The 17,011-nt window shown below is 44.6% G+C and overlaps 1 protein-coding gene across 1 annotated transcript in view; it reads right to left on the bottom strand.

Annotated features, from left to right (window-relative positions):
* The window catches only part of LOC308144074 (partitioning defective 3 homolog), a gene marked incomplete at its 5' end in the record, with an annotated part of 381,275 nt that overhangs the window by 141,223 nt on the left and 223,041 nt on the right, over positions 1-17,011 (bottom strand). Inside the window, one exon of the mRNA XM_080515105.1 lies at positions 9,838-10,024. Coding sequence (XP_080371231.1) covers positions 9,838-10,024 — 187 coding nt within the window. The remainder of the gene's footprint in view (positions 1-9,837; positions 10,025-17,011) is intronic.

The raw sequence follows: 17,011 nt of genomic DNA, 5'->3' as shown, positions 1-17,011 counted from the left end.
GCATCAGCTTGTTCCCGTCTCCGCTCGCAGGAACTTAAATGTGTCAAACTGCACATCGGCGTCATTGCTAAGTGGTGTGCGCTAAAAGCCCCGCGCGCTCACAATTACCCTGGTGACATATACTTTTATCCCCCCCCCCCCCCCTCACGAATAATCTTAAGAATGAAGTCAAAGAATCAAATCTCAGGTACTTTGAGTTTGAGAAGAGTTGGATGTGGTGGTGGTGGTGGTGGGGGGGGGGGGTTTCAGTGCACTGGAGAAGAGGGGGGTAAGAGGTGGAGAGCAACACCCCCGCAAGGTGCTTTCGGAAATGGGCCCATCTGGGGTTTGAGACGGGGGTAGATCCAGATGACTGCACCGGTGGGCAGCTGGGTCGGGGAGCTGGAGTTGCCTTCAATCACTTTGTGGGGAGAAGTTGCCAACATGTATGGAAGCAGCGTTTAGGTATAAAATACGCATCCATCCATGAACCTATCCGGGACACTGATCTTTACATCTTTCATAGCCGTCTTATCCAAGTTAAAGTGACAATGGCTGGAGTCCATTCCAGCTTATGCATACAGAGACTGGTACCCGTTATGTATAACTAACAAGGATGGTGGAAGTGAACTTTTTAAAAGGTGCCTATACATGAAATGCATTATTATTATGATTATTATTTTTGAAAATGCTCCGTCTCTGTGGAAAGAGGGAGAAATGCACTTTCTCACCATAATAACAATCCAACTTGGTCCGTCTGTCCGCAAGAATGTCCGTGTTAATATTTATGGAGTATTGTTCTCTGCTGCATGCGTGTGGTTTTATTACAAAAACAAACAACACCAACTAGTGGCCCAACACGCCAACTGCATTGTTTTCAGAGTTTCTGCCATTTCTGCGTTTTAAAAAGTTTACCAGGTAAACACAAACCTTTTTTGAAACAATAATATAAAAGTGATGCCAGGATCTCTGCTGATCTCTACATTAATGGTGTGAAATCACACGGAGGAAAATACAGACTTTTTTGTTGCATCCTGGGAAAATGTGTCCAATGACTTTAAACGGTCTCGTTTAATCACTTGTGTGAATCGCTGGACTTGATGCAGGGTAGGAAAACAAAACGTCTCCATCAGGAGCAGCTGCACCTGTGATTTGCTTTAATCTCCTTTTTTTTAATTGCGATGAAGTTGCGCGGGGAGACACGCCAAAGGCAAACGAGATCAGTTGAGACCTCTCTGTCCGTTCGCCGACCCCCGAGTGGAGTCGAGTCTCCGTCCGGTGTACGGGCGCTGTAATCGACTTTGGCTGCTCTCGCTACGTCGGGCCGATGTGTTGTTGTGTCGGCATCGCTCCCGCTGAGCTTCAGCTGCACCGTCGTCACGGCGGTGGGTGGAGGGGGTGGGGTGTGAGGTTACAAAAGTGAGAACGTTCATGACACGCCGGCGGCGACGCTGCACCGCTGAGACATGCTAAATATTCATAAAGCTGGAGGGGACTAATTGAATTTTACATTGTGATTCAAGGTACGTAAAATGTCAAAGAATACAGGGTGTGATAGTTGGCACGAAATATGTTTTTTTTATTATATTGAAATTATATTTTTATTATATTGAAAGTAAGAGAATTGACCAAGTCATACATCTCCAAAAGGTTGAGACATGACCACGTTCAAAACTCAAAAATGAAGAGACTTTATTGAGTTTTGTGAGAAGAATTATGGCCATTTCCTCTCTAATATTCTTCTCTAAGATGTTTTCTTCTGCAATGTTTCAAGTATTTTCAATTAGTGAAGTAAAGTCTCGCCAGGCAAGTTCAACTCTGGATTCCAGAGCTTGAGAAACCTCCTCAGTGTTAATAAAACTTTAAAGGAAAATCTACCCACACCAAAGGGATTTAATAAGTACTCGTATCGGGCGTTAGCATGTAGCTTGTACTGTGAAAAAGTGGAATCGGCGCATAACTTAACGTTACCATACCTGTCCACCTCTTGTTTCAAATGACTTTTTTTGTCATGCAATGAAATTTTAAAAAAAAGTCTTACTTTTAACATCCGATATGTTCCTTTTATGAATAAAATATGAGTTTCTGACAAATAATTACATCTGGTATTTATTCAAACTTTATGCGTCGTCCTGTCTAGAAATCGGGCTGTGTGTGTGTGTGTGTGTGTGTGTGTGTGTGTGTGTGTGTGTGGGCACAAAGATTCACCTGCTTGCATGGAAATTTCAAATGTGTGTGTGTGTGTGTGTGTGTGTGTGTGCAGGGCTGTTTGCATTTATATGCAGTTATGCTGATGGCTTGATGGGAAAAATGTGTGCTTAATAGAACACTTGTGATTCTTAGTTACTCTGCTGATGATAGAGACTATTAGGGAGTCAACCGAAGTAGGCAGCCTCCCTGCAAAGTTTGTTTGTTCGTGTCTGTGCGGACCTTTTCCACTTTATATGTTAATTTGTGAAATTGTTTACCAGCCAATGTGTATCTAAACACTCGTGAGACTGAGAGCGCGTGTGCCGAAATGTTGTATTTGTGTGTGCGTGAGCGTGGGTGAGGGTGGGGGGGTATGGGGGGGCTGCGGTGAATGTGTATGTTTGTCTGGAGTCCTTTTCCATCTCTGCTGGTTGACAGACTGTGTCAGAGCTGCCTGGGAAATGATGTTTCCACCTGTGACATCTCGCAGAGACCGAGGAGGAGTCTGGTTCTCTCTTCACCTCCATCCATCCCTCTCTTCCTCCCCCTGTCCTCTACCACCTTAATGAGAATCGACGTCTATCCTCCACTCCGTCAGCCTCATCCAGATTGAGGTCCGGGCCTGCAGGAGCAGTACGGAGGCAGTAGACTTGCATCGGGGGTGAGTTGTCACAGCGCCCCTAGTGGTTAAACTACGACTCCGTTGTAGAAGCTGTACGTTAATTGGGGACAGGGATTCTCCCCTGTGGACGGATTGGATGGATGGATGGACGGGCCATCTCTGCCCAGAGGTCACGTCTTTTCCCGAGGCCTGGATTTTAGGTTCAATTTGTGACTCGAGATTGGCTGCATGAGTGATCGTGTGTCGGAGATACTGTCCGTCTCCTTGTGTCTCTCTACCTTCTGCCCAACGTCAGCGAGAACTGGCAGCAGGCTCTTGATGGACAGGTGGATATTTTTAGCCTTTGTCTAGTGCAGGGGAGTGAAACATGAGGCCAGTGGGCTCCTGTCTGGACTGTCAAGCCACCAAGCAAATGGCAAAAATTTCAAAGAATTATAATTTTTTTTTTTTAAACAAGTAGCAGAATTGTAGACTAAATAATAACTTTCAATTTAGACTCTATACATGGGTTAGGGTTGTGAATGTGTGGTAGAGTGCCCATTGTTAGCTGGGATTGACTCTAATATGGCACTTAAGGAAATCCAATACTGAAATGAAGAGTGTGAGGGGTAAATAAAGTCAACATTCCTTTATTTGGACTAAGAAAAATGTTCACTTTAGAGATCCTGTGACTGTTTTTTTTCCTTCAACCTATGATATATACTCATAATGAGGTTTAATCCCATAATACACACACCCTGAACCCACTGGTTTCCTACTAAAACGTCACCATAAATAAACTACAACAGGACAAATTATCGCAAATACATGAGTCTACTTTTATCTGACCAGATTTTGCATGTAAGTCGGGGCTTGAAAAAAGTAGCAGGACGGTAATGAGGTGGGCTGCCGAGCAGTAATGATAACAGTGGTGTGCAGATGCTAATGGGAGGATGTACGCCACGGGCTGGCTGGAAGTCGTTAGCTCCTGCCTCTCCGTGATGCCGTGCCACGCTCCCGACACTTTCAGACTGCTGCTGCAGAAAGCTCACGCCGGGCTTCTCGCTGCAAATGTTAAGAGCGCCGCGCTGCCACCCACCGCCCCGGAGGAAACTGCACGTCCGCCACCGCAACCGGAGCCGAAAGAAAAAAGGTGACTTCGCCACAAAATTCTTTCAATCGGAGCTCCCGTTTCTCCAATAACGGTCACGAAAGAAAACCGCAACCAAAAACCAGCTGTGCCCTTTGGCAATTATGTGGGAAAACTGTGAACTTCTGCTCGCGTACTAACGTGCAATTACACGAGAACCTACAGCGTGCCGAGTGTCAAGTCAGATTCGTAATTACAGGCGGCCGAGCTGATAAACTGTAGTAAAAAAAAAAAGAAAGAAGGAAAAATACACTTGTCATCTCGTGTAATACGCCGGCCATAAAAGTGAAAGCGGTTTTCTTTATAGTGGCTGTAAGTATGAGCATCTAAATGAGCAATAAGGAGAGAAAAAGAAAAGACACTGAATCGCAGTGGGCTCGGCGAAACGCAGCACGAGGAAGCATAAAGGTGTTGTTGGAAGGCGAGACGACTCCATTCTCGCGCCGACGCTCGTGTTCAAAGCCAAGACGCTTTCCTTCAGTCCTCGTGGAGCTCGTAACAAAACTTCTCCCGAGCACAGAGACTTGTGATGCGTTTTTTTTTGTGGCTTTTTTGAAAGTTGTTATTTCTGCGTCTGAAGGACGAGGTTGATGGCGTCTCGGAGAGACATTTTGACAAAAGTACCAAGGGGATGATTGTTGTGAAAGGGGAAATCTTCACACGGGCGTGGGTGACGATGCCGAGGAGTCGAAATGAAAAGCTTCAAAGTTTCCTCGGTTGTCGCCGTCTCTCTCCGAGCTTCAGAAAGGTGCTCGAAAGCTGATCTCTGGGAAACTGAGGCCGCCTTGTTTACACAACAACGCTTCCAGTGAAAACGTAGTTGTGTTTTTGTCTCAACAGCAAAAAAAAAATCTCATGTTCGGTCAAAAATGACACATCAATGTGCAGAGAGAACAATACGCTACAAACTGAAACAATGGGAGAACACGGATGTTCTGGGTGACTTTCAACAATAAAACTACATAAAGTCCCAGGAGAATCTGGCCTGAGAGTCAAGACCCCCTCGTTATTCTTGATCGACTCGCATATGTGAAGAAGAACTCTTTAATACGGTAGAATTCATTAATACGGTACATTTCAGAAGGGTTTAGCTTCTAAGAGATGGGAGAGTTCATTTTCCACGGGAACAATAGTCAGATCGGTTTCAAAAACTTGCGTTTTCAGTGACTGAGGACTGTCGTCATGTAAACCAACCGTTTTCACTTCATGGATTGATTTATTTATCTATCAGCCCCCTTTTTAGTCCGCAGATGAACAGATTTGGATCTGATCCGGCGTTGGACACTACACTCAAAGTGTAAAAAAGAACTCGGTCTGGACGGGAACCTAAAAGCGTCGACACACCCTGCGAACTGGCCCCGCATCAAATCCTGCGATGAAAACCAGGTGGAAACTGGAGACATTCCTCCTCCGTCCTCCGAAGAGCCACAGCTGCTTTAAGTGCACACTAAATTCCTCCGACACCCTTCCACACTCGAGTCCGGAGAGGAAAGGAGGAAAGAAAAGAGCTTTCATCTTCTCATTTATCCAGTTTATTCTACCAAAACCCACAGTATCAGGCGGCCCATCGCGTTCCCTTCCACTGTAAATCACCTTGACGTGCCTCTTCCTGTTTGGCTTTGGACTCCGAGCTAATGAAGGAGGAGGTGGACGCGGCTCGGGGAATCATCACGGCGGGTCCTGACCCTACTCTCAAATGAACTTAGCGCAGATATGCGGAGCAATAATTTACGGCCTTTATTTATCCTGCGAAAGCCGTCAGGCCGACACATGCTGGTTTCCATCAGCGCCCCGGATCACTTTCACACACTTTCGTGACTCAGCCGACGCAAACGCAGGCCTCAGCAGCTGGCTGAGATAACCCCGGTGTTAAGACACAAACCCAGGGTTTCTCCTCGGATGCCCCCGCGTGGGATTATGTGGCGGCAGGAACGGACTTGAACTGGCAACCCTCTACAGCTCAAACGACTCAAGATTAATACTCCCATTAGTTATCCAATTAAACATGAGTAGTGTTCATATAAATCCCAATATAAACGGTCTGTGATGCAACAGTGACAAATAACCAAATGTACCCAAGGCTGTAATATTTATAATCCATTGTCGGCTTATTTGATTATAAGAGACGCAATGCAATGATTTTTTTGTTTTTTGTTTTATAACTTGAATGCAAAAGAGGCCTCAGGGCTGAATCTTGAAATGCAGCCATACTGATAAGCTCCAACATTATTGCTGTTCTTATCAGTACTTATTAACTTTTAGGTGTGATTTATTGTTCCTTACTTTTTTTTTTTTTTGCATTTAGTTTTTAATTACGCTGGAACCTTTTCCTTCCTCGAGCTCTATGGTGTATAAAGACGGAGCAGAGAGACGACAGTGGAAACACAGATTGTTGAAAATTTTGAGAAACTAAAAGGAAAGTGAGAGCCTGACTTAATAAAATAAGGAGTCACAATTATGAGACTGCCACCTGAGATATATAATGTCCCAGGTTTGAACATTGGTTTTCCATGGGTAATGTAGTTTAATCCCAAAGTCCAGAAAACATGCTGATACTTAAATATTTCAGTATCAATAACCTAAAATATGTTTTTCTTTACATTACATTTTATCTATTTTTCCGACTATTTATGATTCCATTTTAAACCACACTGTCAAAACTACAATGTGTATGGTGTGGATACGCTTGTTTGTTTGAAGAGACGCAGTGGAGCGGAGAAGCTGCAGTGGAAACAGTGAAAGCAGATGCAAAAACTATACTTTTTTTTTTTTTATAGAAATTGAGTGAGTTATGTGCGCAAACGTTATCCGTAAACAGAAAAACAATATTTCAACCTGCTCTGTCAGCAGCCTTTCAGCAAAGCTGCCTCAGCGAACACCTGAAGCACGAGGCCAAACACAAGCTGTCGGGATGTAAGCTAAATATCATTAAACATGAGCCCAACAGCTTTCCACCCAGAGAGTATAAAATAAACACAGATCCGAGAGACGCAATTAACTGTTACATTTAAAACATGCAATTATATTCCCGCTATCGATTCATTTTTCTTAAATAAAAAAAAAAAAAGATCGATCTGAAAATCCAGGACTGATATGTCAATAAATGCAGCCGTATCAATAAAATGTTAATGATCCTGATTCCCAGTCTCCACACACGCACAAAAGGCAGATATATTATTAGCTCTGGATGTCAGGAGGAAGAAAGTAGGTCACTCCGTGTCTCCTGACTGTGTATGAGATGCGATTTCTGCCTCGAAAACAGCCATTTATCTCCGGGCCCGGCCCATTAACACAACAACACGTGACCCGGGTCGTTCACTTAGAGAGCCGGAGAGGAGAGACGCAGCGAGAGGCGGCGAGTTACGGAGGAGAAATAAGTATAGTTCAATAAGTGAGAGTAGATTATGAAAACAAAATTAATTCCAGTTTGATTTGGCGGTAATATCGCTGTGAATAAGCAGCACCAGATGCTAAAATGGGCCTTTGATTACTCCTAAATTAATAACAGGGAAGTAGGCTGGTGATGAAATTAAATTGTTCAACTCGACAGCAGCATTACTTTCATCTACGTTGGTTTCATCTCGGTTAACTCTTGTGTATTTGTTGATTGACTGAGCCGTATTTACTTATTTCAGGGTTGTTTATATGCATTTAAACTCCGAGGACAATCACAGCAACAATTTATCTCATGTCTGCAGTAATTTCTAAGTGCATTGACACAGAGAATTGAATCGAAAATCAAATATTTCTTAAAAACAATCATAGATTTTCTTTTTTTTTTTAGGCCAAATCGTCTGACCCCACGTTCATGGCAGCATCACTGATACCTCAGCTCGGGTCTCAATGTTGTGTTGTGTCGTTACTCTTGAGAAATCTCAAAAAATAATCAATATTTGGAATTTTTACAATCTTGCTTGGTGGTTCTGTGGCCCGGATCGACGCCTTTTGGCCCGCGGGCCTCATGTTCGCCGCCCCTTGGGGGGAACGCGGTGGACGTGTGGAGCCGTGGCCTTGGCGAGGCGTCTCTCCGGCGAGGAAGCGAGGCTGCATAATGCCGGAGGGGCCAAGAGGTGAGACGTCCACAGCTCCGCGCAATACATATTCAGAACCCGCAGCGCCCGGGCTGCGCCGTGGCGAGCGCTTAATTAAAAACGAGCAGTTTCCCTACGGGGCGAGGCCGGGTGACCCACCTCTGCCCCCCCCCCCCCCCCCCCCTCCCCCTCCAGGCTGGAGCCCTACTGGCGCCATGAGAGAGTGCGCCGTGACGTTACGGGTGCTCGAAAGAGGAAAACGAGAAAAGTCGGCGAGAGTCATGATACGTTTAAGCAGCTGTTGAGTAAAGCAGAGTGTGTGAGTGTGTGTGTGTGTGTGTGTGTGTGTGTGTGTGTGTGTGTGTGTGTGTGTGTGTGTGTGTGTGTGTGCATGTGTGTGTCTTGGAAGGCATGAATTATTTAGGATAACCTTGGGCAGTAGTATGTGGCACGCTCCAGTCCTGTGCGCATGCGTGTGTGTGTGTGTGTGTGTGTGTGTGTGTGTGTGTGTGTGTGTGTGTGTGTGTGTGTGTGTGTGTGTGTGTGTGTGTGTGTGTGTGTGTGTGTGTGTGTGTGTGTGTGTGTGTGTGTGTGTGTGTGTGTGTGTGTGTGTGTGTGTGTGTGTGTGTGTGTGTGTGTGTGTGTGTGTGTGTGTGTGTGTGTGTGTTTCAGCCATATGCCGTGGACGTAATCCACTACGACAAACCTCTGACATCACGTGAGCAAGAGGCACGCTGAGCAAATCCACTCATTCATAATAAATGAGAGAGACACAGAGAGAGAGAGAGAGAGAGAGAGAGAGAGTGAGAGAGAGAGAGAACCAGGGGGGGGGTAAGGTCGAGAGTCTCTGGGGAAAATAACATAAAAACACTAAAAAAAGCGGGCATCTCTATTCGTGGAAGCCAGTAGGGAAAAGGGAAACCTTCAAAACCTCGGGCTTCTCTCACTGCAGCCATGTGACTTCCAAGTAGCCAATCAGGAAAAAACACACAAGGTTCATGGAATTACATGAAATGGAAAACACTTAAATTAATTAATAGAATTACAAGTGGATTTCAAGCCACACCTGTCATGAAATGAGACATTCTGCTAATGAAAAGAGAGTTTCATTCCAGTTTTTACCCCAAAATGTATAAAACAGTTCAGTAAACGTATTATGCTGCTTTGAAAAAGGTCTTCAAGGTTGCTTGGCAATTGTTTCAGTTCGTAAAGCTGGACTGCCGACACAAGAGAGAGCTGAAATGTGCAGCAGGACTTTCCCTAACACTTGACTACTGCTGATTCATTATTTATCAAACATGCGCCCTGATTTTTAGGATTCCTAAAATAGCCTTGAAGCAAGATAACGTCACTTTCCCAAAGCGATTGACAAAAAATATGTTATTTTGTACTTTAGAGGTTTCTCTGTTGTGGTGCAGTGTTATGGTGTTCCCTCCAAACAATCTGTGTGTCTGTCAGGTTCTCTTTCTCTCTTTCCAACTCACAATCTTAACTGAAACATCAGAAAGTCTGGTTCTGCAGGTTACTTCCTGTTAAAAGGCGGTTTCTCCTTTCCCCCTACTCGCTCATGTGGAATTGTTGCTTTTCTCTATGAAACTGCCTTGAAAATTGAACTGACTCACAGTCCCTCAGTGATAACTGAGGAAAAAGTAATAACAGAAATACCCTTGTTTGTTTTTTTAAATTCAAGTAAAAACTGAAAAAGAAAAAATTGGAAATATGTAGATTTATAAACCAGGACGATTCTTCACCAGCTGCACGTACGTAAAACCAGCTGACCCACACCTCCCGTCATCGCTGCCCTGCTCTCTTCCCGTTTGAAGTCCGTCCAGCGGTGAATTATTCAGATGCCTCCGCTGCAAAGTGAAGTCTAAGCTGCTGCCTACCACTCGTTCTGGTCGGGCAGCTCGTGGATCCACGGCGCCGGGTTTTCCCCCACGAAGCCCATGTCGTCGTGGGAACTGGAGGACGAGCGGTCCGAGAGGTGGGCGGGAAGCAGCGGCGGCCGGTCGTCTTCGATCATCACAATGTCGTCCTGCGGCATGTTCACCGTGGGAGAGAGCTGGAAGTGACCTGGCAGACCACAAGAGGAAAGACAAACCCAAGTCAAAACACTTTATATTCTTTTGTGCTGGTTTATTTTAAATGAGAACATTTAAAACTTCACTTTCAAGGTGGGAAACATGGACTTAAATGCCACTTTTCTTGTACGCTCTCATGGGAAAGTTGACATAAGAAAGCCAACCATTTAATTGCTGCTTTGTGGAAAGAGAAGTGACACAATCTTGTATTTTCCTGGTTGTTTGTGTCATACAAAGTCGATTTTTTGGGGGGATTTTTACATTTTTCTCAAACTGTGTAACAGAAACAGCCTTTTGTTTGACAACTCCTGCTCAACCATGTCCAAGACAACCACCGACAGTAAATAATCACAATAATGCAGGAATTCCTTTTGGAGTCACGTCTGAAGCTTTTAATGCAATCAGAGCAATATGATATTCATTATAACTGTCAAACATCCAGCAGAACCACCTTGTGTGCACTTCAAACTAAACAAAACTTCAAAAGCCCCCCCAAAAAATTACTCCCCCTTTATTTTTTTTACACACATTTTAAGCTTGATGGCTTTCGTGTGAATCAGAACAATGCAAACATTAATCGATGACACTTTTCAAGCGACAACGGAAAACTTTTGTAGCGTTTTGGACATTACCCGACACCGTTTGCTCAAAGCCACTGTAAGCGCAACTTTACAAAAAAAAAAAAAAAAACAGCGCCAACTAGTGGCACAACGTGAAAACAGACATCGTTCCAAAAGCATTGCGAAACTCTCCTGCAACGCAAAACGTTGCCGTGTGAGTCAGGAAATCCATACGCTACGAACAAATGTTGCAATTTACGGTTAGAAGTTTAAGTCAATTTACAAGAAAACTGAGGTTTTAGCCGTCGTGTAACATGAAACACAATCGTGAAAAAAACAAAACAAGACTTGGGTATTATTTTAACATGCAGCCACCAAGGCCGACAGAAGAATGTGCACACAGCCTGTTCAGAGCTGGACAGTCGTCTGAGAGCTGAGATGAAAAGATTAACTTCACCGCACACTCTTCTCCCAGTCCACCGTTACCTGAATGGAGCCGTGTGCAGGTAACTTTTACTACAAATGACAGGCCAATGAAACAGCAATATAAAATGCTCTTATCAGGAGACGCCCGGAGGACACGGGCTTTTTTCTCAAAAAACAGTAAATCGCAGTGCTTATCGGGGGACAATTTTACAATGCTTGAACGCACATAGAGATAAGAGCACATGCTCCGAGTGGCAGCGGGGCACATGATGGAAAAAAGACGACGTGACCGCGAGGACGAAAAAAAAAAATCACGAGACGAAAAAAACAGTCCAGTGTGTTTTTTTCTGTCCACGATCTCAATCAGTTTCTCAGAGGAAGAAAGTTGTAGGCCCGCCGAGTTTATCCAGTCTCCTTCACGGTCCTCCAAGGACGAGCGGAGGAGGAGGAGGAGGAAGAAGAAGAAGAAGAAGAGCTCCCCCTGATCTGTATTCCGTCCCGGCTGACCCTCCCCCGCTGAGGACTTCTTTTGAATCGCTCCTCAGTCAAAGTCAATGGGGAGTGAGGCGGCACTCGGCGCCAAGGGCAGCGGGAGGGTTGTTCAACGCCACGAGAAGTGGCGTCGCAATACCGGGGCGGAGGATCCACCCTGAAAACTGATCAGACTTGAAAATGGGTTTCAAGACAAGCGATCTGAATTCACACACACACACACACACACGCTTTCCATTAGACGAAAGTTTTCAGAGACTTCCTGTGGCGCTTTGCTTTTGTTTCCATTATCACAGAACCTTCCTTTTTTTTTTCTTTTCTTCTCTTCACTGATTTAATAGCTGAGGAGCGATTGTGTGTAATCACTAACAGCAGACAACAATATTTACTCTGGCAGAATCCCAAGTACAATGCGAGAGTCGTTTAATTCCACCGGGGCCCGGCGGAATGATGAATGCGCCTGGCGGAAGAAAATCTGAGCGCCAATCAACGCCACAATGAGTTGTACGGTTTAGTTTAGGCGTTTGCAATTTGAAGGGAAGAAGAAACGGACGACGAAAACATTGCAGAAAATGTGCTCTGAATACATCATTTCTCACTCAAGTCAAGAGTTTTTATAAACGCGACATGGCAAAAAAAAAATCGATTCATTACACATTATTGTGACAGCAAATGGACATAATAATCTAACTTACTGGCTCCATTTCCAACCACGATACCACTACTATACCGTCATTAAATAAAAATTAAAGCAAAAACCTAGAAGTGTCTCGATGGATTTGCCCCATTGTTAATTGATTCTTTGGAAAGCCTCCATCCTTTTGTCTTCTCCGAAGCCGTCTTGATGGCTGCCAGCGCCGCACAGGTGAAATGAAGGCCGTTTCTCAGGCGGGCAGCTCGACAGAGAGCCGCACCTAATTGAATTCACCCGGTACTGTAAATCGCTGGGAGAGGAGTAATGGCGGTGATAAACCCCGGGAAGTCAGTTAGCCGGAGCTAAACCGATCACTTTGAAAGCGGATGGGAGTTCAATTACGGCGGCACATTAATCAAGGATCTTGTTAATTAAGTGTTGGGGGGGAAAAACAAAAACAATTAAGTTTGACGTGTATTTTTGAATGACAAAGTAAAAAGAAAAAATGATGAAGACGTCTGATGAGGAGCAATGAATGCCAGGCAAGCAACTTTCCATGACTAACCTGACCTCACATGCTCTCCCTCCAGTGATCAGTGTGCGTAGAAACTGATTTTCAAGGGGCAGAAATATAGACAAGTAGATATAACTGGAGAAAACAAGTGACGCCATAAAGAAAGTGGGGTGAAAAATTCAGTGAAATGGACAAACCAAAAATAGTTTATCTTTCCTGGTCGTCCCGGGATCCACGATGATGTACTAGAGCGAGTATCTGAGAATAATTGGCACACATTTAGAAAAAAAAACCCAACAGAAAACAGCTTCTGGAGTTCCAAATGAAACAGTGAAAACCGTTTCAAAGCGTTTAGTGAAGCTGTTCTACTTTATGTGGTAATTTGTTGTTTGACAGGAAGTCATAACTTCTTACTCACAGGTGACAACATAAAAAAAAAAACAACGGTGGCTCCTTTCCAACCTCGAACTTTCTACGTTCCTCCGATGCAGCTGGAATAAACCAACAGATTTCTTGAAACCGTCCCAATGTTTCTTGTCGTCCATCAACAACTCCTTTTAACGTGCAACTGTATTTATTAAATGGCTCTTAAATGTCTTAAAAATGCAAGGAATGATTTAAAATCTTTGCTAATGCTAATTACTGAACCGATTCTTTAATAAAAACACAGATTTTCTGTAGGATTTCTACGTACGCTCTACACATCAGCTTCTCCTGAGAGGCTTGCAAAACTTCCCTCGGTAACTTCCGACAAACTTCTCACAATAATTGCAACATTTCCTCCTCTGTTGTCAGAATCTACTTTATAGTCGGTTTAGAAAAAAGTGCAGGAGCAAATACCTGAGATGCCCTGCGGTTGTGTGTCCATGGGGGTTTTTCTTATGCTAACTTTTACATTCCCTTCATCCAAAGGTAGAGTTACTTCTCGGTTGCATCAGTAACGCCGAGCATTTCACTACAGTACCTGGAGCAGACGTGCACAACTCGCTGCGTCATTCTATTAAAGGGTTTGGACGTGTGTGTGTGTGTGTGTGTGTGTGTGTGTGTGTGTGTGTCCAGTCACACAACAAAGAGACACAGCCATGCATTCAAAGTGTGTCCTTTAAAAGAACAACATCATCACATTTCCATGTCGGGAAGGGAATTTTACTCAGTTTTAATTACATTCTGTCAGCGTTCTTCCAAACTTGGCGAACACTTTCCTGCCGGGACCTTTTGACACGAGCGGCGAACTCTGCAGGCGAAGAGCGGCTCAAGTCGGCCACTTGCCTCAAGAAGGAAAAGGAAACACACACGTATGATAAGCCGCCAGTGGACAGGCGGAGCCGAGGCCACAGGGATGAAGTGAAAGGTGAGAATCATTAGGAAACGGGAGCAGTCAGCAATATACCGACTGAGACTGAGTCCAGGACTGTACGGATTAACAAGGACAGGACAAGTCAAGAAAACTACTCATAAGGAGCAACGTGTTGATTTCAGTTCATCCTTTTAGAACTAGATAATCACTTCTAGTTTTTTTTCTTTGTTTTTGTGTTTTTGAACCAACAATTAGAAGTAAGTAGTACATTTTTAATCATTATTATTTTAAATTTAATACATTTTTAATTATCTAGTGTGACATTTCAGCTTATTTACTGTTTTTTTGTAAGTATATGCTGTAAAGTACAGTATCATTTTAGGCCACAACGGTGCTCAGAGCCACTGAAAAGGCAACTTTATCAAAACAAATTGAAAACGGTGGAAAACATTTCCAAAATGTTGTCATGCACACCGGTCCATATCCTCGGTAGTGTTATTTTGACAGTAAACGTAATAACAACCCAAGTTGGTCGTCTGTCCACCAGAACGTCTGTTTTTAATGTTTTGACGTTTCCGTGTAAACGGACATCATTTGCATTACAAACGCGGAACACAAAAATGCTTAAAAACAATGCGTTTCCAATTGAAACTTGGAAACGGGACATAATGAAGGAAGATGGTCTAAGCTTATCGTTACCTTAAACTTTGAAAAAAAATTTTTTTTTTAATGCTGCATCACAATGTTACCGGGAAGGAGAACAACAACAAACATCTGTATTCATGTACCGAGAATTCTTTGGACGGTTTCTTGGGTAAACTCCGACCATCCGGAGAACACTGAAGCCTTTCATTATTAATATCACTTCACCATCGCGAGCAATCAGCATACCTTGGAAGTATGTATATGTGAGACCACATGGGAACAAATATTACTCTAATGATGATTAATGGTTCGCAGCAGGGCCGGGGCCCCGTCACAAAGAGGCTGTTGGGTATTTGTTAAAGGGCTTCTTGCTAAATGTTTGCAGGGAAAACAAGTTCACCGGGAACACGGCGGTGTCACTGTGATTAAAGATCGCTGCACTTGCGGACACACATGCCACCACCCACTGGGTGGGGTTCGCCATACAGCAGCGACATGGAAACGCAAAGGCTGAACATGAACGCAGTCAACAGCTGAGAGCAATTAAAGTCAATCTGATGACTGCGGTCATTACTTTTAATGCTCGGACATTAAACTCTTGGAGGCGACCTTAGACAACGGAGAAGCATGAAATATTTGTAAACTAGTACCATGATTGTGCATTCCTCTCCGCCTGCTAAGCGAATACGTTTTAGGAAAAGCACAACAGGCTTGATTAGTCCAGTTTCTCGCTGCTGCAGCCGACCAGGCGGAGAGCTCGGCCCCGCGGAAGCTATTTCACGATATTGGAGCGGAGACGTGGTCCGGCCCGCGGGCCGTCGGCGCAGACAGAGACGGACGAGCTCCCTCCGACTCCAGAGGCCACCTGGACGCCTCCGAGCTTCACTCTCCTCTTCTCCTGCCTTCTGCCCGTCGAAACATTGAGCCGTAAAGGTTGGGGGGGGGGGGGGTCACGCTATTAGCCGCACTCCATCTTCTTTCTCCGACACCACCCGGTCCGTCTCCGTCCATCACGCGGCTCCACCGCCTCCCGCCTCTCCCCGTCTCGCGTCCTTCTCCTCCGTGACACTTTGGCCTATCGATCCCACCGCAGGAGGGATCGTTAGTTGATCTGCGCTGCCACGGCGATCACACCCATACATGGAATGCAGCAGGTAATCACGGTAAGTACACACCAGCGGGATCTAAAGCCTTTATATGCTCACCAGGGGACAGCAGTGCTATTTTTTTTTTTATTTAACAGCGTACCACCTGGGATCCTCTCGTCGATACCACCAACCGGAACATTTACTCGATTGGCTTGACGACAGCATGTCATTTTAGAACACTGTGATCCAGATGTCTGATTTCGAAATAGGGAAAATCAAACTCTTAAGACTTACACAGAGATGTAAAATTAACCAGAGATTCCCATGGAAACAGCACACAGCAACCTGGATGGAAGGAGACGTCATGGACTTTTGACTACAATGGGGTTGTCATGAGATGCAATGCGTCAGAAGCAAACAAGAGAATGAGCCTGGATTTCTGTCAGAAGAGCCTGGAGGGTGTGCGATTCAGCAAACGGCTGCTTTTAAAGTTACTCTACCAGAATAAAATCTTGAAATTAAACTTTCCATCAAAGGTCTCACTTCTGCACAGAGAATAAACCAAAACAGGACCATCAACACTCATTTCCACAAATTCCCAAACCGCAGTTTCCCAAATCGATTGCACCGAAGTCGTTATGTTTTTTTATTTTGCCAGCCAACGTCCTCTTTGGAAATCTGCTGCAAGGGTCATCAAAGGACATCAAAGATGGTGTCGCGGCAGCGCCAGTGAAAACAACATCTGACCAATTCAACCCCGAAAAAAGCCAGACTTTCTCAAAGAAAGCGTCTTCGGTAATCCCTTACTTTACTCATTACTTGAGAAAAGTCATCAGATTTCAGTAACAGGTTACTGAATGTGTCATTGACGCCCATTATGACTGAAGTGACTTTTTCTAGTCAACTTAAATCTTCTTTGCCGTTCGCCACTAAACTCATTTTGGACTGGGGTCAGTGAGTGAGTGCAGAATTTTGCGCCCTTACCTCCACTCGAACGCCTCTCTTCCTCTGTGACCCCCCCCCCCCCGTCTCGCTGACTCATGTACATCCTGACGTGGTCAGACTGCCACTTCCACGGAAGACTTTGGCCCTCGGATCTCAATTTGCACCTCGGCAGGTGAAGTCCACACCTCGCGGCGCTTTTCAATTAGACAGGACGGAAGGCGAAGCTGGGTGCGATGCTAACAACCTTTGCGACAAACCCTTGCGGGAGATTTTCCACTCTGCTCCGTACTTCCCTTCCATTTTTTTTTTTTTTTTTAAATCAGCTTTTTCCTCTTTGTCTCCTGTTTCTTCATGGAGTTGCCAGTTTTCCATCTCCCT

This window comes from Blennius ocellaris, assembly GCF_963422515.1.
Source record: "Blennius ocellaris genome assembly, chromosome: 19".
Lineage (NCBI taxonomy): Eukaryota > Metazoa > Chordata > Actinopteri > Blenniiformes > Blenniidae > Blennius > Blennius ocellaris.
The sequence above is the reverse complement of the archived record's forward strand: the minus strand, read 5'-3'. Positions and strand labels throughout refer to the sequence as shown.